Source organism: Mobula hypostoma, chromosome 5 (assembly GCF_963921235.1).
Source record: "Mobula hypostoma chromosome 5, sMobHyp1.1, whole genome shotgun sequence".
In the NCBI taxonomy this organism is placed as follows: domain Eukaryota; kingdom Metazoa; phylum Chordata; class Chondrichthyes; order Myliobatiformes; family Myliobatidae; genus Mobula; species Mobula hypostoma.
Window position 1 is genome coordinate 114,995,904 of NC_086101.1, and position 25,303 is coordinate 115,021,206.

Consider the following 25,303-nt stretch of genomic DNA (forward strand, 5'->3'; position numbering starts at 1 on the left):
TGTGTATCACTCCATCACTCTCCTTCTCCCCACCGCCTCTAACTCATGTGTATCACTCCATCACTCTCCTTCTCCCCACCGCCTCTAACTCATGTGTATCATTCCATCACTCTCCTTCTCCCCACCGCCTCTAACTCATGTGTATCACTCCATCACTCTCCTTCTCCCCACCGCCTCTAACTCATGTGTGTCTCCGTCACTCTCCTTCTCCCCACCGCCTCTAACTCATGTGTATCACTCCATCACTCTCCTTCTCCCCACCGCCTCTAACTCATGTGTATCATTCCATCACTCTCCTTCTCCCCACCGCCTCTAACTCATGTGTATCACTCCATCACTCTCCTTCTCCCCACCGCCTCTAACTCATGTGTATCACTCCATCACTCTCCTTCTCCCCACCGCCTCTAACTCATGTGTATCACTCCATCACTCTCCTTCTCCCCACCGCCTCTAACTCATGTGTATCATTCCATCACTCTCCTTCTCCCCACCGCCTCTAACTCATGTGTATCACTCCATCACTCTCCTTCTCCCCACCGCCTCTAACTCATGTGTATCACTCCATCACTCTCCTTCTCCCCACCGCCTCTAACTCATGTGTATCATTCCATCACTCTCCTTCTCCCCACCGCCTCTAACTCATGTGTATCACTCCATCACTCTCCTTCTCCCCACCGCCTCTAACTCATGTGTATCACTCCATCACTCTCCTTCTCCCCACCGCCTCTAACTCATGTGTATCACTCCATCACTCTCCTTCTCCCCACCGCCTCTAACTCATGTGTATCACTCCATCACTCTCCTTCTCCCCACCGCCTCTAACTCATGTGTATCATTCCATCACTCTCCTTCTCCCCACCGCCTCTAACTCATGTGCATCACTCCATCACTCTCCTTCTCCCCACCGCCTCTAACTCATGTGTATCACTCCATCACTCTCCTTCTCCCCACCGCCTCTAACTCATGTGTATCACTCCATCACTCTCCTTCTCCCCACCGCCTCTAACTCATGTGTATCACTCCATCACTCTCCTTCTCCCCACCGCCTCTAACTCATGTGTATCACTCCATCACTCTCCTTCTCCCCACCGCCTCTAACTCATGTGTATCACTCCATCACTCTCCTTCTCCCCACCGCCTCTAACTCATGTGTATCATTCCATCACTCTCCTTCTCCCCACCGCCTCTAACTCATGTGCATCACTCCATCACTCTCCTTCTCCCCACCGCCTCTAACTCATGTGTATCACTCCATCACTCTCCTTCTCCCCACCGCCTCTAACTCATGTGTGTCTCCATCACTCTCCTTCTCCCCACCGCCTCTAACTCATGTGTATCACTCCATCACTCTCCTTCTCCCCACCGCCTCTAACTCATGTGTGTCTCCATCACTCTCCTTCTCCCCACCGCCTCTAACTCATGTGTATCACTCCATCACTCTCCTTCTCCCCCACTGCCTCTAACTCATGTGTATCACTCCATCACTCTCCTTCTCCCCACCGCCTCTAACTCATGTGTATCACTCCATCACTCTCCTTCTCCCCCACTGCCTCTAACTCATGTGTATCACTCCATCACTCTCCTTCTCCCACACCTCCTCTAACTCATGGTCTGGTACCTCATTGAGAATAGAATTGACTCACTTCTGCCGCCCCAGTGCCTGAGACTCAATGCTGTGTCTTCTTTCTGGCTTTACTCGCCAACTGTTACCGAAGGCGTTGACATTTCGGACCACTGTCCCATCAGGTTTCATAAACTCGTTTTTCCTCCGACCGTCGTAGTTCCCGCAGAGACCGCGCACATGGTTTTTGTACGTACTCGGGATAGTGATAACTGTGAGGGAGAGACAAAACTGAATGTCAGTACGGTCATGCCTATCATTCCTGGGTACTGCCAGATTTGGCAATTCTGTTGGATGGGCCCCCATCTGCTGTCACGCATGGCCAACTTGCTGTTCAACTTTACCCCCTTGCTTGGCAGGGTTTCCAACTTAAAATTCTCAGTTTCAATACCTGCCATGGCCTTGTTTCCTATCACTTCTAAAACACTCACTTCATTTTAAAATTTATTTTTCTTATTGAGGTACAGCGTGTGACAGGCCCTTCCGGCCCTTTGAGCCACACCACCCAGCAGTCCCCTGATTTAACCGTAGCCTAATCACAGGACAATTTATAATGACCAGCTAATCTACCAACTGCTACGTCTTTGGACTGTGGGAAGAAATTGGAACACCATAAGACATAGGACACGTGGAGGAAACCCACGTGGTCTTAGGGAGAAGATAAAAAAACTCCTTACAGGCAGCAGCAGGAAATGAACCTGTGTGGCCTGTACTGTAGAGCATTGCAGTAACCACTACGATAAGTACTGCCATTTGATGCTGTCATTTTAGCAAATGACAGTCTCGGAACTGTTGAAGGAATTTGTCAGAAAAGGTGAGATGATGCCAAAGCGATTTTGAAAATAGATTAAGCACCCATGGAATAAAAGTGCCTGAGCAAGATGAAAGCAGAGAAAGGCTGTGGGATGGTGAAAGGAGCATCTCTCTATAACTAGTTACATGGATTTGACTGAAAGAGCATTCTCTCCATTACCCCAATGTAGAGATGTCTCTCCATTACTGACGGCACTTATTTATCGACAGTAAGGAGTGTCCTCTGTTATACTCTGACCAAAGAACTGATTGTGGATTTCAGAAATCGGAGGATGAGGGAACACACACCAGTCCTCATTGAGGGATCAGAAGTGCAAAGAGTGAGCAATTTCAAATTCCTGGGTGTCAACCTCTCTGAGGATCTAACCTGGACTGAATGCGTCGATGCAGCTACAAAGAAGGCAAGACAGTGGCTATATTTCATTAGGAGTTTGAGGAGATTTGGTATGTCATCAAAGACACTCGCAAATTTCTACAGATGTACTGTGAAGAGATGTACTGTATGGGGGTGGGGGACTACTGCACAGGATCGAAGTAAGCTGCAGAGAGTTGTAAACTTAGTCGGCTCCATCATGGGTACTAACCTCTGTAGTATCCAGGACATCTTCAAGGAGTGACGCCTCAGGAAGGTGTCCATCATTAAGGACCCCATCACCCAGGACATGCCCCCTTCTCATTGCTACCATCAGGGAGGAGGTACAGGAGCCTGAAGGCTCACACTCAGTGATTCTGAAACAGCTTCTTCCCCTCTGACATCCGATTTCTGAATGGACACTGAACCCATGAACACTACCTAACTACTGCTTTTATTTTCTAGTTTTGGCACTACTTAATGAACTTAACCATTTAATATATATACAGATTTTATCCTCTCTCTACTATTACGTATTGCATTGTACCACTGCTGTAAATGTAAGAAATTTCACGACATATGCCGGTGATATTAATCATGATTCTGATTCATTGTAGAGCTCCCTTGACATTACCTCGGCAGGGCAGAGGCAGAGATCCCTCAACATCACCCTGATGGTATAGAGCTCCCAAAAAGTTGCCCTGACAATGCAGAACTGCCTTCACAGCAGCCGGTGTCTTGAAGATAGTGTTGAGATACCAGTGAAATGATCATGTCATTACCTGCACTACTGCGGCCATCAAAGTTCACTGTTAGTCCAAAGTCAGTCTCCAGATAGATCGTCGAGGACCTCTGGTAAATCCTAAGCCCCTCTTTTGGCTCGTACGGTGGGATGATCTTGATACCATCCACCTGGGATTGAGAAACAGAAACAGGTTATACTCATTTCCCAAACGCGGATGTCACTGAATTATCAGAAATCTGAGAATAGGCAGTGGATCCAGTGTTGGGAAAATGTTGAGGTACAAAGCAGCCATGCTCTTATTGAGCAGCAGAGTAGGTTCAAAGATATAGTCCTGTAACAAAGCTTTTTCCTCCAAGAGACCCAACTTTGTCAAATGGTTTGGAGGCTTGTGTGCCTCAATGATCCAGAAAGCTACATTGGCTGCAGTGAGGGCTTTGTGCTTTGGCTCTTGGTAGGGTCACCCATGCCAAACAGGTCAAAGGATAGCCAGACTAAGATTATAAGACCATAAGATATAGGAGCAGAACAAAGTCATTTGGCCTGTCGAGTCTGCTCTGCCATTTTCATCATGGCTGATCCATTTTCCCTCTTAACCCCAGTCTTCTACCTTCTCCCTGTATCCCTTCATACCCTGACTAATCAAGAATCTATCAATCTCTGCCTTAAACATACCCAATGATTTGGCCTCCACAGCCGCCTGTGGCAACGAATTCCACAGATTTACCACTCCCAGATATTGCAATGAATAGCCTGTAACTTCCCTTTGGAGTTGAGCTTTTGAACTGGTTGTACGTCCTGGCATTTTTGCGAAGTCTTGAAATGTCGAAGGTGCAGGACGGTTGCGGCGTAATGTGTACAGGCTGAATCGAGGTGCCCGGGTCAGGGCCGAGGCGAGGTGGGGAATGAGCCAATGCTTGGCCATTGCTAGAGTAGATTTGGAGGTGATTTAACATGACAGAGCCGAAGTGAGCCGAGTGGAGGCGATGAGTTGAGGCAGCAGGTCCCAGGCCTGGACCCGAGAGCAAGGAAAGACCCAAGGTTAGATTGATTTATGGGCTGAGCTGAATTGGAAGGGTTAGGTACAGGTTGAAACGGAAGGCGGGGCCCAGGCTTGAGAGTGTATCAAAGCAGCAGGCCCTGGGGCAGAGACCAAGGAACGACCTGTGGTTTGGCGACTTAAGTGCCCGGCCAGATTGAAAAGAAAAGCCTGATGAGGGACGGGCCGGTTCAGATTGCTGCTCGGTGAGGTGTACTCATCCTTGCACTGAACTGAGGCTGTAGTCTGCAAGTAATGGGCTCCTGGATCAGCTGCAGTGATGACTGGCTTCGTGGCTGTGGACTCACTTTTGTCAACTTCAGTTCTGAATGCTACTTGCTTTCTTTTATTGTTTGTGTTACTTATTTTTTTGCACATTGGGTGTTCGACAGCCTTTTTTAAAAATGGGTTACATTGTTTTCTTTGTTTGTGGCTGTCTGTAAGGAGACGAAGCTCAAGGTTGTATAATGTATGCATACTTTGATAACAAATGTACTTTAAACTTTGAAGAGTGCTGACTCCCTTTGAATGTCAGAGACTTTCTTGATTCGTTGACCATGAACCTGAAGGTCTGTATGTGGAACTCACCACGAGTTGCCTGTGCTTCATCAGGATGACAGAATGCCCATAGACATCGACAAACACTGCCTCCAGGAAGGAGACCTGGCGGTGGAAGGTCCCCCGCTTGTTCTTGCCTGAGATGTTGAAGGGTTCCAGGTTGTCTGAGCTGATAGTCTTACTCAGAGTGTACGTGTGCCGACCCTGGTAATGGTGTCTGAAGCCATCGAAGGTCCTGTAGTGGGGGTCGCCAGCAATGTGGCAGGAGTTGTACTCTGTAGGATGAGGATGTGAGGAAAGAATCAGAGTATATTAAAACAGCAAGAAATCTTGGGGGAATACAATCAGTGCACTTGAACCTAGATCACCATTCAAATATAACACACTCAGATGGTTATGGCGCAGTGTTCTGCATACATAATGCATTAAAGAGTATGTATGTATGGGGCTGGTGGGCTGGAGGAGGAGCCAGACTGGGTTTGGAGGAGCTGACCTGGGCACAGACCGTGTTGCTGTTGGCTACTTGAAGGCATCGGAGTTGGTGCGTGAAGTTGGCGTGCAGTGAAACTACCTTGGATATTTCTTTTGCAATTGCAAGGCCCTGTTGGACATCGTTTGCTGCAGACCTGTTTCCCTTGTTTGGTGGGAGATAGGTGGCGAGGCAGCAGCGCTGCCTCGGTTGCAGCAAGGACTAGGCTTCAAGCTATGGGCTTACATGCGGCTGTAGTCCAGGCGAGGAAACGCCGGATGGGGGTGTAGCGTGGCATCCGTGCTTGGTTGAGGACTAGCCCCTCCCATTGGTGCTGCCCTCTACTGTTCGATCGGGTGGAATGATAGGCTGGATTGCCGGGAGCCATCAATTTGATGACCTTGTCGCTTAGCGTTTTGGACTAAAAATATATTTTCTTGTCTGACCATGTTTCCTTTCTCTTTCCTGCTAATTTGAATGCACATGTATGTTTTGTAACTTGGCTGTTTCGTTCGGCTGTATCCATGTATGGCTGAATGATAATTTGATTGTGTGAGGCTGGTCTCTTACAATGCATGGTAGAATAACAGTGAGTGGCAGTCTGGTGATTCTGGCCCATAAACACACAAGGAATACTGGAAATCTTGAGCAACACATACAAAATGCTGGTGGAACTCAGCAAGACAGGCAGCACTTATGAACAGGAGAAGGGGGGTAAAAACAGATGACTTTTTGGCTGAGACCTTTCATCAGGCCTTGGTCTGAAATGTTTCTTCCCCCCACCCTTCTTGCTGAGTTCCTCCAGCAATTTATGTGTATGTTGCTGGTGATTCTTACTTACTTACTGCCCGTTATGCCACTGGTGTTGAGGACAGCTGTGAAGGTCCTCAATCTTTGATGGTGCCCAGGGCTTCCTTCATCCTGTCAGTAGCTTCCTCTCGGTTTTCACTACTGTCAGTCATAGGGTAGCACAGTTGTGTTGTGGTTAGCACAATGCTTTACAATGCCAGTAACCTGGGTTCAATTCCCACCACTGTCTGTAAGGAGTTTGTACGTTCTCCCCGTGATCGCATGGGTTTCCTTTGGGTGCTCTGGTTTCCTCTCACAGTCCAAAGACGTACTGGTTGGTAGGCTAATTGGTCATTGTAAGTTGTCCTGTGATTAGGCTAGGGTTAAATCGGGGGTGGCTGGGCAGTGTGGCTCAAAGGCACTGTATCTCAATAAATAAATAAATAAGTCCTGGGTGGAGACTCAGGAATGCCATCGCACTCAGATGTAGAAGGAGTTTTCATTGCTGTTTCCGTAACAATTTTGTTTCACCAGTCAGGGTTGTTAGCCCTGAGCTGAACCCCTAAACCTGGAGGACCAGTGGACCACTCTTAGTCTGGCCTCTACCTTTTGATCTGTTTGTCATGGCTGACCCTACCAAGAGCCAAAACATAAAGCCCTGACTCCAGCCAACATAGCCCTACGGGTCACTGAAGCACCTGAACCTGCAAACCCTATGACAAGGTTGTGGTCCTCTTGGAGGCTGGTGCTTCTGGCTTTCAGTTTTATACGATGAAGGGTGACGTACAGTTCACTCATTGGAGCACAGGACTTGTGTCAGAATATGGGTTTCAGACAGCAATGGGTAAAGGGTGAGAGGTGAAAGGAGTGGGAATTGGCTGTTTTTCTGGTTTTAATAAGGTATTAATTGGATTAATAAGTTTTTAGCAAGATTGAATTTGCAGTTTTTACTAACACATAGTTTTAATTTTTAACAAGCTTGTATTTTCACAATATGCGGTGTTAGACTCCACCTACTGGTGGCAAAGTGACATAACAGTTACCATAAGCCATAAAATACAGGGCAGAGTTAGGCCATTTGGCCCGTCGAGTCTGCTCCGCCATTTAATCATGGCTGATCCATTTCCCTCTTAGCTCTAATCTCCTGCCTTCTTCCTGTATCCCTTCATGCCCTGAAAAATCAAGAACCTATCAACGTCTGCCTTGACCATACCCAATGACTCCACAGCTGCCTGTGGCAACAAATTCCACAGATTCACCACTCTCTGGCTAAAGAAATTCCTCATCTCTGTTTTAAAAGGATGCCCCTCTACTCTGAGGCTGCGCTCTCTGGCCGTAGACTCCCCTACCATAGGAAACATCCTTTCCATATCCACTCTTCGAGGCCTTTCAACATTCAATGGGTTTCAATGAGATTCCCTCCACATCCCTCATTTTTCTGAATTCAGTGAGTACAGCCCAGAGCCATCAAATGCTCCTCATATGATAAGCATTTCAATTCTGGAATCACTTCCGTGAACCTCCTTTGAACCCTCTCCAGTTTCAGCACATCCATTCTTAGATAAGGGGCCTAAAACTGCTCACAATACTCAAAGTGAGGCCTCACCAGTGTTTTATAAAGTCTCAACATTATCTCGCTATAAAAATGTTTGTCTCTGTAAAAAATCACCATTTTGTCTTTTTTTTCGCTGAGGTTCTTTCCTTTAGTTCTTACGCTCTGTACCGGTTCCTTTGTTTAAACGTTAAATAAATGATTATAAAGCAACAAGATTTTACTTTTTCTTGGTCTCCTAAAAGAACCTGGAGTTGAAAAGTCACCAGATCTGACAATGGTTAAACCTACTCTCAGGCTTGCAGTGGCGGATGCCATTGTCCACAGCACAAATTGTTTCCTGCTGGCACTTGAACTCTTCGCACAGGTAAACTCCACTCTCCACACAAGTGCACTTGCTCTTGCAGTCAGTGTTCAGCCAGGAGTCCCCGACCTGTGAAAATATCAGGAGGTTTAAGGTTATGTACCAAATCATACCAAAGGCAGCTGACCTTACAGCATCAGCAGTCAGGAGATCGGGGTTTAATTCCTGTTGCTGTCTGTAAGGAGTTTGTATGTTTCCCGTGACTGCGCGTGTTTGTTTGTTTATTTCGTGCGGAATAGCCCCTTCCGGCCCTTTGAATCACGCTGTCCAGCAATCCCCGATTTGTCCTGGCATAATCACGGGACAATTTTACTGTGACCAATTAACATACCAACCGGTACGACTTTGGACTGTGGAAGGAAAGCAGAGCTCCCGGAGGCAACACACGCACGGTCACTGGGAGAATGGACAAACTCCTTACAGGCACCGGCAGGAATCAAACCCCAGATCACTGGTACTGTAAAGTGGTGTGCTAACCACTACACTACCCTGCCGCCCCTCCGGGTGCTCTGGTTTCCTCCCACATTCCAAAGATGTACCGGTTAATAAGGGTTAGTAAGTTACGGGCGTGCTATGTTGGCGCCGGAAGCGTGGCAACACTTACGGGCAGCCCCCAGCACATCCTCGGACAGCATTGGATGTTGACACAATTGCTTATTTCACTGAACATTTCGATGTTTCGCGTGACAGATAATTAACGGTAATCTTTTAAAAAATGGGTGGTGGGGTGGAGATACGTCTCTACCAAAGGAGGTGTAAGGAGCTCGTTCCCTCCACTGGTCAGCAGATCACTATTGGGCAAGCGGTAGCACCTGCTTAGCCCCAACCCTTCCCCCAACACCTGATCAGGGTCATGTGACCATGTGATCAGGTGGCGGATCATCAGATGAGCAGCTGGGGCATATCACAAGTCCTGGTAATGTGACCACTGACGCCAGGCCGACAATCTCTGAACAGTAGTGATAATGGCTGGGCTGCCCTGTCTTGTAAAGACTCTGCCTGGAAGAAGGTAATGGCAAACTACTTGTGTTAGAAAAAATTGCGAAGAAAAATCATGGTTGTAGAAAGACCATGATCACCCACTTCATACAACACGGTGCATAATGATGATGTCATACAACACGGCACATAACGAGCCTGACCTGCTGAGTATTCCAACACATTCTGTTTCATTTTGGATTTCCCTTTTTTCTGGAAGTTTGTTTTTTTATCCAATCCAACACGCTCCCTTGTCACTGCTGTATTAATGTCAGGATGAGGGACTTTGGTTATTGGATCAGACTGAAGAAGCAGGGGTTATTTATGTTGGAACAAAGAAGGCTAAGGAGGAATTTGACAGATTAGGCGACTTTGTCACTAGGTCAGAGAGGAACAGATCCCATTACTAGATAGTGCAGACGATGGACAAAACTAGAGGTCATAGGTGAAGGGTGAAAGGTGAAAAGACAGGAAACTTCTTCACTCAGAGGGTGCTGCGAGTGTGGAACGAACTGCCGGACAAGTGGTGCATGTGATCAATTTCAGCACTGAAGAGAAGTCTGGATAGGTACATGTGTGAGAGGGGTATGGAGGGCTATGGTCCCAGTGCAGATCGATGGGAATTGGCAGAATAATAGTTTGGCAAGGACTAGATGGCCAAGGGTGCTGTAGTGCTCTATGACTCGATAACTGTAGTGGTTAGCACAACACTTTACATTGCAGGCAACGCTGGTTCAATTCCCACTGCTGCCTGTAAGGAATTTGGACATTCTCCCCGTGACTGTGCAGATTTCCTCCAGGTGCTCTGGTTTCCTCCCACAGTTCAAAGACCTACCAGTTTGTACGTTAATTGATCTTTATAAATTGTCTCATGGTTAGGCCAGGATTAAGTCAGGGGATTGCTGGGTGGCATGACTTGGCAGGGTGGAATGCTGTATCACAATAATCAAAAATAATTTTAAAACTATAAAAGATGCAAGGTTAATGACATCTAGTTGCAGTTCCACTCAATCTTCTTGGAAAAAGCCTGCTTGCATTTACCCTATCTATAACCCTCATAGTTTTGTATACCTCTATCAAATTTCCTCTCAACCTTCTATATTCTAAGGAATAAAGTCCTGACCTATTTAATCTGTCCTTATAACTCAGGTCCTCCAGACCCAGCAACATCCTTGTAAATTTTCTCTGTACTCTTTCAAACGGGAGGAGAAGATGGCGGCGTGACGCAGCTCGCAGCGACCACTCCGGTGAATGATATGCGTTATCTTTCAAGTAGGGTGCCGTGCACAATCCTGATTCGATGGAGACAGATGTGAGAGCACGGTGGAACATCTGGTGAAACTTCTGAAATGCCTGCTTCGCTGCCGCTGATACTGTGTTGATCCGGAATCTCCGGAGGGGAAGGCCCCGAGTCCTCGGCTTTGCTTGTTGCTCGGCAGAGGATGGTGCTTGGTGCTGGAGGGCTGGTCAGAGGCTCAAAGTTTTTGGACGGATTCAGAATCCGCTGCGGTCGGGTGCTTCCAATGGTGCTGCATTGGCAAGTTTGCGGTGCTTGGAGGTTCATGGCAGGGAGAGTTTCTCTCTTCTACCGTCTGCACGAGATGATGGAGCTATCGGGACTTGAGACTTTTTTTTTACTGTGCCCATGGTCTGCTCTTTATCAAATTACAGTATTGCTTTGCACTGTTGTAACTATATGTTATAACTATGTGGTTTTGTCAGTTTTAGTCTTAGTTTGTCCTGTGTTTCTGTGATATCATTCTGGAGGAACATTGTATCATTTTTTAATGCATGCTTTTCTAAATGACAATAAACGAGGACTGAGTGTCCTCATAATCTAATCTAATCTTATTTACGTCTTTCCTGTAAATAGGTGACCAAAACAGCACACATTACTCCAAATTAGGCTGGTGGGGAGAGAACCAGGACTGCTTCTTAGAGCAGCCAAGAGGGACTCAGTAGACTAACAGAATTATTAAAACACCTTCTTTGTTGCAATAATTCTATGTGTCAGCTCCACCTTGTGGTTTTTTGTGGTACAGCAGGTTGAACACCTCTAACAACATAGAATCTATCCAAAATTCAAAATAAATTTATTATCAAATACATCACCATATACAACACTGATTCATTTTCTTGTGGGCATACTCAATAAATCTATAGAGTAATAACTATAATAGGATCAATGAAAGACTGCCCAACTTGAGTGGTCAACCTGAGTGCAAGGCAACGAACTGGGCAAATACAAATGGAAAAATAATAATAATAATAAATAAATAAGCAATAAATATCGAGAACACAAAGATAATCAAGGGTGTGGGGGAAGGTTCATTCATTATGTGCCATGTCATATGACGTAGGCTATCATGGTCTCATGTCCATGATCGTTCTTGGCAAATTTTTCAACAGAGGTGGTTTGCCATTGTCTTCTTCTGGGCAGTGTCTTTACAAGATGGGTGACCCCAGCCATTATCAATACTCTTCAGAGATTGTCTGCCTGGTGTCAATGGTCGCATAACCAGGACTTGTGATTTGCACCACCTGCTCCCCATGGCTTTACGCAGGGGGTGGGTGGGTGGGGGGAGATTTAATGCAAATGCTCTCCACTCCAAATGCCAACTGCTCTTTGTGCACTCTCTACCCTCAGGGTCCCAGCCAGTCTTTCACTTCTCCCCACCTACCTGCCTCTATTTCCTTTCTGCACCCGCTGTCCAACGTGCCCACATGCTCACGCTGCCCCAGGGTACTCACTGTGTGATAGCTGTCGTTTGCGTCGAGGCAGCCGCAGTTGGTTAGATTTATGCAGGCGTTGTCGCTCTGCACAAAGCCCCGGTTGCATTCACACCCTTCCACACAGGCCGCAGGAGTTTCGCATTTGGAAGGTGCGTAGATGTCGACACACGTTGCTGGACAGGGTGTGGCACACTCCACGTAATGGCTGTTGGGCGGGCATGCCAGAGCTGAAAGGAAGGGCCCAGGTTAGCACGTCACAGGAGCCAGGGGCAAGAGGTAAACTTGACTCTTTTTCCTGATTTATTCTTCCCACCCCTCGATACCCACATCTGATTTATTTATTTATTGACATACGGTGTGGAATAGGCCCAATGAACCGCGCCTCCCAGCAATTTCCCCATTTAATCCTAGCCCAATCACGGGATAATTTACAATGGCCAAATAACCTACCAGTCTGTCTTTGGACTGTGAGAGGAAACTGGAGCACCTGGAGGAAAGCCACACGGTCACAGGGAGAATGTAACAAACTCCTTACTGGCAAAGGCAGGAATTGAACCCAGGTTGTCTGTACTGTAAAGCGCTGTGCTAACCACTAGGCTACTCCTTTATCTGCTCTCTTGCATCCCACCTCCTTAAGTCCTCTGGGATTTTTTAATATCAGCACCACCTCAGCTCAGAGGCTTGATAATTGGCAGGTGGAAGACATCCAACTTGTGTGGCCTGATCGATCAAGTTTCTTCCTTCTGCAGACAAACCCCTGCTTTATTTTACAGCAGGACTCATTATGGGAAAAGAAATCCTTATGTTTATAAATGTCCTTTCCTAATGTTTTATGTCATTCATTCTATGGGTTTTTTTCTGTTTCACGGATGTCTAGGAAGAGTAAGAATTTCAGGTTGTATACTGTATATATTCTCCGATATTATATTGAACCATTGAACTTCAGGATATTGCAAAAGCTTCATAGCCAAGAAACAACCTTCTGGATAGGCACTGTTGTAATGTAAAAAAAAGTGGCAGCCAATTGTACATATTATGTTCTTAGAAAGAACAGAGTGCTAATGGCTAATTCAACTGGTTCAGAGAAAAATATCACACACAAAATGCAGGTTGAATTCAGCAGGCCAGGCAGCATCTATGGAAAAGTGTAAACAGTCAACGTTTCGGGCTGAGACCCTTCATCAGGACTGAGAAGGAAAGGGGGTATGCCATAATAAAATGATGGGGGGTAGGGAAGGAGTTTAGCTGGAAGGTAATAGGTGAAGCCAGCTGGGTGGGAAAGGGCTGGAGATGAAGGAATCTGATAGGAGAGGAAAGAGGACCACAGGAGGAAGAGAAAGAGGAGGGGATCCGGGGTGGGGGGGGGAGTAATAGGCAGGTGTGAAGAGGGGGCAATAGATGAAGGTGGAGGGTAAATTTGTTTACTGGATGGTTGGAGGCTACCCAGACCGAATAAAAGGTGTCGCTCCTCCACCCTGAGGGTGGCTTCATCTGGACACAAGAGGAGGTCATGGACTGACACATCGAAGTGGGAATTAAAATGTTTGGCCACTGGGAAGTCCCACTTGTGGCAGATGGTGCAGAGGTGCTTGATGAAGCGGTCCCCCAATTTATGACGAATATCACTAATGTAGAGGAGGCCGCTCCAGGAGATGTTTATGGTGGGAGCAGATGGATGTTGGGGGGGGGGGAGTGGAGGGGTACAATTAGGAACTGAAAGTGCGAAGGGTAGGAGAAACTGTGGCTGTTTGGACACCGATGGATCAGGGTGGTCTGAATGATATCTCCAGTGATCGGGCAAAAAGAAAAGTCCCAAATCAAGTGATACTCACGGCAGAAGGTGCTGTTCCTCCACTTGATGTCGATGCTCTCGCTCTTACACACCTCGATATAAGAGTGGATGTTGTCACAGAGTGAGGAGATCATGCTGTCATACTCACACATGTCGTACACGCAGTTGAGGACGAATGGCTTTGGATTGGCAAGGTGGTGGCAGCCGCGGTACTTATCCGTTAGCAGCTCTTGGCAGAGAGCCTCCACCTTGGGCAGGATGTGTGGCAAGCAGCTGGCAGACAGATTGTCTCGATTGTCAGGCTGGCACCTGTAGGTGAGGAGGTCAGTTTAAATTGCAATAGGCCATAATGCACACTGTACATCGCACTAGCATCATTACCCAAACAGAGGGAGTCCCAGGATGCAGTTTAGAGTTGAAAATAATTCGGAAAATGTGTAGCCCAGGTTTGATGGTTTGGTTGTGTTGTTCTCCAATCTTGGCAATTCATCTGCAAACGTTTCGTCACCATACGAGGAGACATCAACAGTGCCCTGCTAATTTGTGGTGTGTCCTCTGAATATTTTGCCTTTATATCAGCTGATTGGTTGTCATTACAGCATCTGTGATAAGCATACAGATGATACGTTTCCATTCTGCCTGGTGATGGACCATGTCATCAGATGGTTGATTGGTGGCCTGTAACAGATGCTTCGTGGTAGTGCTTTGCCTTAAGCACTCGTGGGAGAAGAGTTCCTTCCTTTTGGAGGCTTGCCTGCAGGCGAAGTTCTCCCGACAGCGAGCACATCTGACCATTTGATGCCTGTGGTTGTTGGAAATAATTTGGAAAATGCGTAGCTCGGGTGGTTGATGGTTGGGTTGAGTTGTATATAAAGGCCAAGTATTCAGAGTACACACCACAAGTGAACAACACAGCCAGAACATTCATGTGATGGTTCTTGGAGTCTTTCCAGTTCCGAAGTTCGAAATTATCAAAGAATACATACATTATACAACTTTCAGATTCGTCTCCTTACAGGCAGCCACAAACCAAAGAAACCCAATAGAACCCATTAAAAAAAGACCATTAAGCACCCAGTGGGTGCAGAGAGAGGAAAAAAAACACAAATCATACCAACAATAAAAGTAAGCAAGTAGCATTCTGAAGTGATGTTTTGTACAAGTGAGTCCACAGACACGAAGCCAGACATCCTGTAGCCGGAACAGGCCTGTTCCTCATCTCCAACCCTGACACCCAGACCTTTTCAATCTGGCCCAGCGCTTAAATCGTCCAAACCTCAGGTTGTCCCTCGCTCTCAGACCCGAGCCCTGTTGTTTCAATATGATCTGGGGCCTGGATCCTGCAGCCACGATTCAGCCCAGTGCTTAAATCGATCGAGTTAAGCAGTGGATTCCCTGCTCCAGTCTAAATGAGTAAATCAATAGAGTTTGCTTGACTCTGTGCTGGACTGAGGCCTTCTGAATCGGCTTCTGTAGACTTCTGAATCGGCTACAGTGATGCCTGGCATTGTGAACATCAGTTCTGAATGCTGCTTGCTTGCTTTATGGTTTGCACAATTTCTCTTTATCTCTCTGCACACTGGGTGTTTGATAGTCTTCTTTTGTTTTTAATGGGTTCTATCAGGTTTCTTTGTTTCATGGCTGCATGTAAGAGACAAATCTCAAGGTTGTATAAATTATATATCCTTTGATACTACATGTACCTTGATCTTTGAACATGTGTGCAGTGAAGGGAAGATCCATTGCTTTGATGGATGGACATAAAAGATGGGATGGGGAAGCCGTTACCTTTAATTGGGCCTTCACTCTCTAACCACACAAGGTAAGACCTGAGAAGGAATTTCTTTAGCCAGAGAGCAGTGAATCTGTTCAAATGCTTTGTCACAGGGCACTGTGGAGGCCAAGTCTTTATATATATTTCAAGCAAAGGATGATAGATTCTTGATAGGTCAGGGCATGAAGGGATACAGGGAGAAGGCAGGAGATTGGAGCTGAGGGGGAAAATGATGAAATGGCAGAGCAGACTCGATGGGACAAATGGCCTAATTCTACTCCTATATTTTATGGTCTAAGATAATGTTGCCTGGGACCAACCAGAGGAGGCCTGCAGATGCCACCCACATCCTGGCAGCAATGTATTGGTAATTACGAGAGGATGGCCTTCTCGGGTACATACCCAGGGTCATCATCTCCTGCCGCTTTCCAACTGTTGCCGAAGTGGGTGACGTTGTTCGCCAGCTTCCCGTTGGGCATCAGGAGTTCATCTGTCAAATTGCGGTTGTAGTTACCACACATTCCACACACCTGGAAGGTTAACAGAGAAACCGTAGCATAGTAGTTAGCACAACGCTTCACGGTACAGGGGACCTGGGTTTGATTCCCGCCGCTGTCTGTAAGGAGTTTGTACGTTCAACCCATGACCATTTGGGTGCCCTGGTTTCCACTCACAGTACAAAAGTGCACCGGTTGGTAGGTTAATTGGTCATTGTAAATTGTCCCGTGATTAGGCTAGGGTTAAACTGGGGGATTGCTGGGTGGCACAGCTCGAAGGGCCGGAGGGCCTATTCCGTGCTGTATCTCAATAAATAAGTAAAATAACAAGTTCACCTCATGCCACAGACTCTCAAATGCAGTGACAAGGGAGGAAGACCTTTGGCCAATTACGTTCATGCTGGCTGATGAAGAGCTATCACTACCAAACCCACTTCCTAGGATTGTGTCCACTGTCAGCACATTCCATCCCTTCAGATATTTAACCAGGTATGTTAACAGGGTTTCTGCTTCATTCACACCTTCCAGCAGTGAGTTCTAGGCCTGTATGAGCCTTTTCTTCTACCCCTGATCCCTGTCAGCAGTGAGTTCCAGGCCTGTACAACCCTTTCCTTGCACCAATAACCCTAAATCCAAGCTCCTGGCTATTACTCTCCTTGCTAAGGAAATTGGGCTCTTCCTGTTCCTTTTCTTGTGACTCTGTACAGCTCGGTTAAACCTCACCCTGTCTCCTCTGCTCCCAGCCGGTCTCGCCTCACAATTAAAATTCAACCCTGACAATGTCCCTGGAAGGTAGCATAGCTCCCCTCTCTAGTCCTCTCTAGTACCACCACATCCTCCACAGTGCAGGATTAATGCTACCCCTTCTATTGGTCACTGGCTTTGCTCGAAATAAGCCTGAGATATTTAACTGTACAAAAAACAGAAAATAGAACAGTACAGCACATTACAGGCCCTTCAGCCCATGACATTGTGCTGGCCCCTTTAACCCACTCCAAGATGAATCTAACCCTTCCCTTTCATATAGAACTCCAGTTCTCATTCATCCACAAGCCTATCTTAAATCTCCCTAAAAATACCTGCCTCTACCACCACCCCTGGCAGCATGTTCCATGCACCCACCCACTACTTTGTATAAAAAACCTACCTCTCACATTCCTCCTCTTTTTAAATTCCTCTTCAAGTTACACCCTCTTATATTAGCCATTGACACCCTGAGAAAAAGGTGCTGTACTGAGGCATATGAGACCCCCCCCCGAAATTTTCTGCAACATATTCCTGAACAGTCACTCAGTTCATCCATTTTCCCTCGTCCTCCTCTCCTCTCACTCTCTTCTCCTTTCTATCCACAGGACAGAACTGATTCATGTGATGTAGGTGATCAATTTACACCATTAAGGTGCTGGTGAGGGCTCACTTGGGATATTGTGAGCAGTTTTGGGCCTTTTATTTAAGAAAGTATGTGCCGGCATTGGATGGAGTTCAAAGGAGGTTCAGGAAAATAATTCCAGGATTGAAAGGCTTGTCATATGAGCAGTGTTTGATGGTTCTAGGCCTGTCTCATTGGAATTCAGAAGAATTGGGGGGAGGGGGGCAGAATCTCAATGAAACCTATTGAATGTTGAAAGGCCTTGATAGAGTGGATGTGGAGAGGATGTTTCCTGTGGTGGGGGAGTCTAAGACCAGAGGACACAGACAGAATAGAGGGATGTCCATTTAGAATGGAGATGAGGAGGAATTTTTTCAGCCAGAGAGTGGTGAATATGTGGAATTTGTTGCCACAGGCAGCTGTGGAGGTCAATTATTGGGTGTATTTCAGGCAGAGGTTGATAGGTTCTTGATTGGTCAGGGCATGAAAGAATATGGGGAGAAGGCAGGAGATTGGGGTTGAGAAGGAAAATGGATCAGCCATAATGAAATGGAGGAACAGACTTGTAGGCCAAGTGGCCTAATTCTTCTCCTATATCTTATTGTCTAATGGTCTTACCAGAGTAGCTTTGTGATCCTTCCACTCTCCTACTAGCCCTGAGAAAGCATTCTACAGATTATTAGCTTCCTCCAATGCCCCTTCAAAAGTTAAAACTTTGGAAAGGACGCACTGGTTTAGAATAGGATAGATTAATATGTGGTTCCAGGGAAAAGCATATTTGTTTGAGAAAGCTGAAAAAGCAGGAAGTCTTCTCCACAGAGTGGAGGAAGTTTTAATGGAGCTGTTCAAAATCATGAAAAAATTCTTAAAAATAGCTTATTTGGTAAATAAAAGTTGTTCAACCAAAGAACCAAATGAAAAATCCTTCTATTTAGCAGGGAATTAAAATATATTAGGATAGAGGTCCTAGGACAGAGGCAGCAGTAAGCAGTGTTCCTAAAGACATATGGTGAGGTGGAGGTGAAAGGCACTCGCTCCTTCCCTCCATTAGCCTGCAGAACACCCTTGGACAAGGTGTAAGACCTGCTTAGCACCACCCCCCCCGCCCCCTGCCAATCAGGGTCACATGAATTCAAGGGAGCAGGTGGTGGATGGTCGTACGAGCAGCTGGTGCATATCACTAGTCCTGGTTATGCGACCATTGACATCAGGCAGACAAACTCTGACGGGTATTGATAATGGCTGGGATCACCTGTCTGGTAAAGACACTGTCCAGAATACGGCAATGGCAAACCACTTCTGTAGAGAAATTTGCCAAGAACAATCATGGTCATGGAAAGACCCTGATCATCTACATCATATGACTTGGGACGTAATGACAGGTAAGTATGGGAGAGTTGTCTTCAGGTTACCAGGCAGCCCATGGTGTTCCCTCTGTTTGCACTCTCACCTTCCCAAAGTAGGTGCTGGGAATCTTGATCTCCAAATGGTGATTTCCGTCAAACTTCACCACCAGGCCGAAGTCAGTCTCTACTACAGAGTAAATGCCACTGCTTGTAATGGAGATGCCTTTGATCTGACCAAACAATGGGGTTCGAACCCTCATCCCATCCACCTACAGAATATAAACAGAAATCTGTGAAGTCATTGCCACCAGAAATCCACCCTTGTACAGAACATTTCAAATTCTAAAATGCTTTTTGATGACATACTGAGGTGTTATCAAATCCTTTTCAACTACAAAGTTCTAAGTTCAAAGACATATTAGGTCAAATGGTTAAAGATTGATATGTTTTAAGAAGAACCAGTAGGTACATAGATAGAAAGATAGAGATGGAAAGGCAGGGGGTGTTATAGGAGTTGCAGAGTTCTAGAGTTTATGGCACAGGGAACAGAAGGCAATGGAGTCAAGGGAATTAGGGATGCGTAAGAGCTCAGAAATGGAGTAGCCCTCACAACCATCGAGCACATCTACATAAAATGCTGTCACAGGAAAGCAGCATTCATTATCAGGGACCTCTACCACCCAGGACATGCTCTCTTCTTGCTGCTGCCATCAGGAAGAAGGTACAGGAGCTTCAGGACTCATCCCGCCAGGTTCAGGAGCCCCTAAATCGCCAGGTTCAGGAGCCCCTAAATCATCAGGCTCTTGACACAAAGGGGATAACTTCACTCATCCCATCATTGAAATGTTCCCACAACCAATGGACTCACTTTATATGATTCTTCATCTCATGTTCTTGATATTTATTGCTTATTTATTACTATTATTATTTTTGTATTTGCACAGTTTGCTGTCTTTTGCACTCTGATAGAACATTCAAGTAGGCGGTCTTACATTGATTTTGTTATGGTTATTATTCTATAGATTTGTTGACTGTGCCCACAGGAAAACGAATCTCAGGGTTGTATATGGTGACATATATGTGCTTTGATAATAAGATTAACTTTGAGCTTTGGTCTTGTAGGAATAGAGGACTTTAGACATAGGTGAAGAGGTTATGACATCACCAGATTGGCAGCCAGTGGACGAATCTAGGGGCAGTGAAGTCTTTGAATGAACTAAAGTTTATGAATGGTGAAGCGGTGACCAAGGGATCTTATGGGTGGGAATCAAGATCTAGAGTAGTCCACAATTTAGGAACAGGAGAGAGGAATCCAGGGAACCTGGAATTTGGTCACTACTTTTTTTTTCTCTTTTTGAACAACATATTTAATTTAACTTTAAAAAATGTATATACTACTTACTGTAAAATACAGTTTTTATTGTTATGTATTACAATGTGCTGCTGCCACATAGCAGCAAATTTCACGACATACGCCGGTGATATTAAACCTGATTGTGATTCTAGTGGCTCTCCCTCAGGGGATTTGGAAGTCCTCATGGAGGACTCCTGCCACTGCCTGTAAGGAGTTTGTATGTTCTCCCCACGGCTGGGTGGGTTTCCTCTGAGTGCTCCAGTTTCCTCCCACAGTCCAAAGACATATCATTTGGTAGGTTAATAGTCATTGTAAATTGTCCCGTGATTAGACTAGGGATTGCTAGGTGACCTACCTCAAAGGGCAGGAAGGGCCTATTCTGTGCTATATCTCAACAAATTAAAAAAAATAATTCGCAGGTTAAGTCGGTGGTGAGGAAGGTGAATTCGATGTTAGCACCCATGCAAGAGGACTAGAATATAAAAGCAAGGAGGTAATGTTGAGACTTTATAAAGGGCTAGATAGAGTGGAGGTGAAGAGGATGTTTCTGTTAGTGGGAGTGTCTCGGACCAGAGGACACAGCCTCAGAACAGAGGGACATTCATTTAGAACAGAGATGAGGAGGGATTTCTTCTAGAGGGTTGTGAATCTGTGGAATTCACTGCCACAGGCGGCTATGGAAGCCAAGTCATTGGGTAGGTATATTTAAGGCAGAAGTTGATAGATTCTTGATTAGTTAGGGTGTGAAAGGTTATGAGGAGAATGAGGTTGAGAGGGAAATGGATCAGCCATGATGAAATGGTGGAGCAGACTCAATGGGCCGAATGGCCGAATTCTGCTTCTATGTCTTATGGTTCTGTGGTTATCGCTACTCACCAGAATCCTCCTACTCTTTTTCAGAGTGATGCGTTGACCATAGATGTCAATATGAACCTCGCGGAGGTAGGAAACCTGAGGTAGGCCTCGCTCCTCATTCTTGGCACTGATGGTGAAAGGAGTCACCTTGGTGGTGTCGCAGACGCTGACCAGCGTGTAGGTGCAGGTACCCATGAAGCTGTGCATGGCGTTGTCAAATGTGTAATAGTGTGGGTCCCCAGCAACATGGCACGAGGCAGAGCCTGTTGGAAGATACATCACCTCATTAGGGTCACTACACACTGGTACATGACCAATGAGATCAAAGTGGACTTTTATCTAATGAGGATGCACAACTGACTTTTTATCGGATGGTCTGTTCAGTGTACCTCAATGTGTCAGCTGAGCTCCCAACTCTCCTATCCATACTTATCTACTGCAACAACTTCATCCCCAAAGATCGCTTGTGGTTGGCCAAGCCCTGCTGCACATCTAATGCCAGTCCCTGGAAATGCTTTGACAGCCATTAAGCCACACCTTCAATCTTATCAGCTGACAAATGGCTTTAAATGTTGTGTTGGTGTCTCTGACATTCATTAATCCGGAAAAAACAAGATTGCATCTTACTAAAATCTAAGATTTGGTCCTAAAGAAGGGTCTTGGCTCAAAACATCTACAATCTATTCATTTCTATGGAATCTGCCTGACCTGCTGAGTTCCTCCAGCATTTTGCACATGTTGCTCTGGATTTCCAGTATCTGCAGACTTTCTCAGGTTTATAAAATGTAGTCATGTTATTAAAAACAAATAAAAATTAAAACACAAAAGCTTCTAATGTATTTGCCTCTACCACCATACCAAGCAGTGCATTCCAGGCATCTATCACTCTCTGAGTAAAAAACTTACCCCTTACATCCTCCTTGAACCCACCCCCTCTCGCCTTCAATGCATGCCTTCTGGTATCAGACATTTCAACCTTGGGAAACAGATGCTCTCTGTCTACTCTATCTATGCCTCTCATAATCTTATAAACCTCTATCAGGTCCCCCTCAGCCTCAGGTGCTCCAGAGAAAACAACCCAAATTTGCCCAGCCTCTAGTGATACCACATGCCCTCTAAACCAGGCAGCATCCTGGTAAACCTCTTCTGCACCCTCTCCAAAGCCTCAACATCCTTCCTATAGTGGGGTGACCAGAACTGTATGCAATATAGTTTAAGTCCACTTAAGTATGTTTAATATCGCTAGTTTTAATTTCATAAATTTCATCGCTTCAAGACTGTATGTTTTGTTACTTACTAATGTAAGGGGTTTCTTGTTTTATGTTACTGCGTAGTCTAATTAAAATGGCTTCTTTGTTATGTTATAATTGAAATGGCTTCTTTATTATGTTAACTGCTGAGAACGTCCTCCCGCTAGCAGTTTGTTTGGATTATGTTATTGATAAGAGGGTGTTACGAACCAATTGGGATAGATGTTATGCTTTCTGTGTGTCTGTAAGATATTGTAATGCGCAGGTTTTAGGGGAGAAAGCGGGAGAGAGAGAGAGAGAGGATGGACAAAGTGCTGTGAGTCCGCTAACAGGGTCGGACCCTGCGTAGGAGTCTGAGGTCCAGGGTGATCGGCGAGGAGAGGAGACGGAGATGGACTCGGGTGGAGCGTCTGGTCGACCACCATTGTTGGTCCCAGGCGGCAGGTCGAGGTGGTCCAAGGGGAGACGCAGGGTGAAGAAGGAGGGTCCTGAGCTCCAACTGTTTGTGTACGAAGAGATTGAACTTTGATAAGTGTGGCACCTTTTATTTTCCTTTTATATTTTATCTCTATTAATTATATAGTTCCAGTAATATCTATAAACTGTAATTCATTTAATTGTATCTGGTGTATTGTCTGTTATTTGGGCGGGGCGGGGTACATCACACAGCATCCACACAAACTAATTACCCAGTTTGGCAGGGCCGAGGGCTGTTTCCCTAGACGACAGCGAGCTGAGTGACCCTGAGGCATGCCGGGGTGCTACACTAATAAAGGATTGAATACATTTGTTTGACTTTTTGAACTTTATTATTGGATTGGATCAAAGAATGTGTCACACAGTATAACTCCCCGTGTTTGGTCTTTCACAGTGGCTTTGGTTTGTTAGAGTCATCGCTGCACTGACCTTAACCTCTAAGAAAGCCGGGGGACAGGGCACCATCTACAGATAGTCCTCTAAGTCATGCACCTTGTAATCTTGGAAATAAACTGATGTTCTTCCATTGTTAGATCTAAGTTCACTTTTGCCCTAACCAACACTGTGGAAGTACTTCAAGAGATGAACTGTGACATTCAGGAAATCTTCACCACCTTCTTGAAGGCAAATCATTGTGAGCAATAAGTATTATCTTTGGCAGTGATGATAACATCCTGAAGAATGAATTTAAAAGGTAGCCCTTGTCCAGTACCGCTGGACGTGTCACTCTGTTACTAAGCTCAAAGAGGTATTGATTGTGGCCTCCTCAACAATCAATGTAAGGTGTTGAACCTGACCTGTGGTTTGACATCCCAGGACTCCGTCCAGCACTCCACAACTGTCTAAGGGGCCACACTCCCACTGCTCGCAGGTGATGTTGCTGGGGCTGGAGCAAGTGCAGCGCTCTGTGCAGTTCCTGTTTGTGATCCAGTTCTCTCCCAGCTGGACAAGACAAAAACAGAAAGAAACTATTCAAATCCATTCACCTTCTTATTTATCTTACCAGTCTTTTTTTGTAATAATACCAGTCTTTAATCTCTCTGGTGTTCCTTTTCAGTGGACATACAAAAAAGGGAGCAAATTCCCCTTTGGGGTGTAACAACTCTAAATTTGGCACTGTCCAAATGTTTAAAGGTGGAGTCATTGACAATACCAACAATTTCCAAATGTTCAATTTATGAAGTTCTTCTTTCTATTACACATAATGTAACATGCCCCTCTCCTTGCATAAGTGTACATGTATGGAATTGTCCATAATTCATTTTCCTAGCCTATTCAATTTAGGAAACTTCACCTAATGAAACATATTCCAGAAATGCATCGCTTTTGTAAATTGAGTTATTCATTTTGAGAGGACTAGAATATAAAAGCAAGGATGTGATGTTGAGGCTTTATAAAACACTGGTGAGACCTCATCTGGAGTAGTTTGAGCAGTTGTGTGCTCCCTGTCTTGGAAAGGATATGCTGAAACTGGAGAGGGTTCAAAGGAAGTTCACAAAAATGATTCCAGGATTGAAAGACTTGTCATATGAGCAACGTTTGATGGCTCTGGGTCTGTACTCACTGGAATTCAAAAGAATGAGACTACTAGACAGGTATATGGAGGAATTTAAGGTGGGAGGTTATATGGGAGGCAGGGTTTAAGGGTCAGCACAACATTGTGGGCCAAAGGGCCTATACTGTGCTGTACTATTCCATGTTTGAATGAGGGCTGACCTCATTGATATCAATCGAATGTTGAAAGGCCTCAGTAGAGCGGATGTGGAGAGGATATTTCCTATTGTGGGGGGAGTCTAAGACCAGAGGACACAGCCGCAGAATAGAGGGATGCCCATTTAGAACGGAGATGAGGAGGAATTTCTTTAGCCAGAGAGTGGTGAATCTGGGGAATCTGTTGCCACATGTGGCTGTGGAGGCCAAATCATTGGGTATATTTAAGGCAGAGATTGATAGATTCTTGATTAGTGAGGGATACGGGGAGAAGGCAGGAGATTGAGGCTGGGGGGGAAATGGATCAACCATGATGAAATGGCGGGGCAGACTCGATGGGCCAAATGGACTAATTCTGCTCCTATATCTTATGATCTTATTGGTGTACTCAGATATTAATGCAGAGGTTTGGATCAATGATCTGTAGATATAATCCTCCATAATTCATATTCAGTTAATTAACTAAATGAATCTGATTGATAATTTTAAGTAACAATGACCATGGAATTTCCAGATCAAACTACTGAAATTTATTTGATTCCTTTAGAAGGAAAGGAAATCTGTGACTCTTCCAGGAAATGTAGAGAAGATTTGACCCAGAAGCCAAGCAGCGGAAACAATCTTGTATTGAACGATAACTTTAACAATCAATGGCAAAATAACAAGCCGTGAAGGGCCACCAAACAAGAGAGAACAGATACTAAACACAACAGGCAACAAGGTCTCTGAAGGCTAGGAACAAATGGTTGAAACTGGCTGGTTTGCATGAGTGAAGAAGAACTGTGGATGAGAGGGTGTAAATAGGCTGCAGGTGATGAATTGGGAATGAGAGGCAGGTGATCCCTGAGAAGCTGGTGACTGGGAGATGC

General features: G+C 45.5%; 1 protein-coding gene across 1 annotated transcript in view; it reads right to left on the reverse strand.

The window, feature by feature from the left end:
- LOC134346945 (IgGFc-binding protein-like) overlaps window positions 1–25,303 on the reverse strand; it is a 235,050-nt gene that overhangs the window by 34,610 nt on the left and 175,137 nt on the right. Inside the window, exons 83-92 of the mRNA XM_063048829.1 lie at window positions 23,522–23,666; window positions 21,019–21,260; window positions 18,893–19,057; window positions 15,979–16,106; window positions 13,843–14,111; window positions 12,029–12,237; window positions 8,227–8,368; window positions 5,156–5,400; window positions 3,569–3,698; window positions 1,644–1,833 (exon numbers count right to left, since the gene is read on the reverse strand). Of these exons, the coding sequence (XP_062904899.1) occupies window positions 1,644–1,833; window positions 3,569–3,698; window positions 5,156–5,400; window positions 8,227–8,368; window positions 12,029–12,237; window positions 13,843–14,111; window positions 15,979–16,106; window positions 18,893–19,057; window positions 21,019–21,260; window positions 23,522–23,666 (1,865 nt within the window). The remainder of the gene's footprint in view (window positions 1–1,643; window positions 1,834–3,568; window positions 3,699–5,155; window positions 5,401–8,226; window positions 8,369–12,028; window positions 12,238–13,842; window positions 14,112–15,978; window positions 16,107–18,892; window positions 19,058–21,018; window positions 21,261–23,521; window positions 23,667–25,303) is intronic.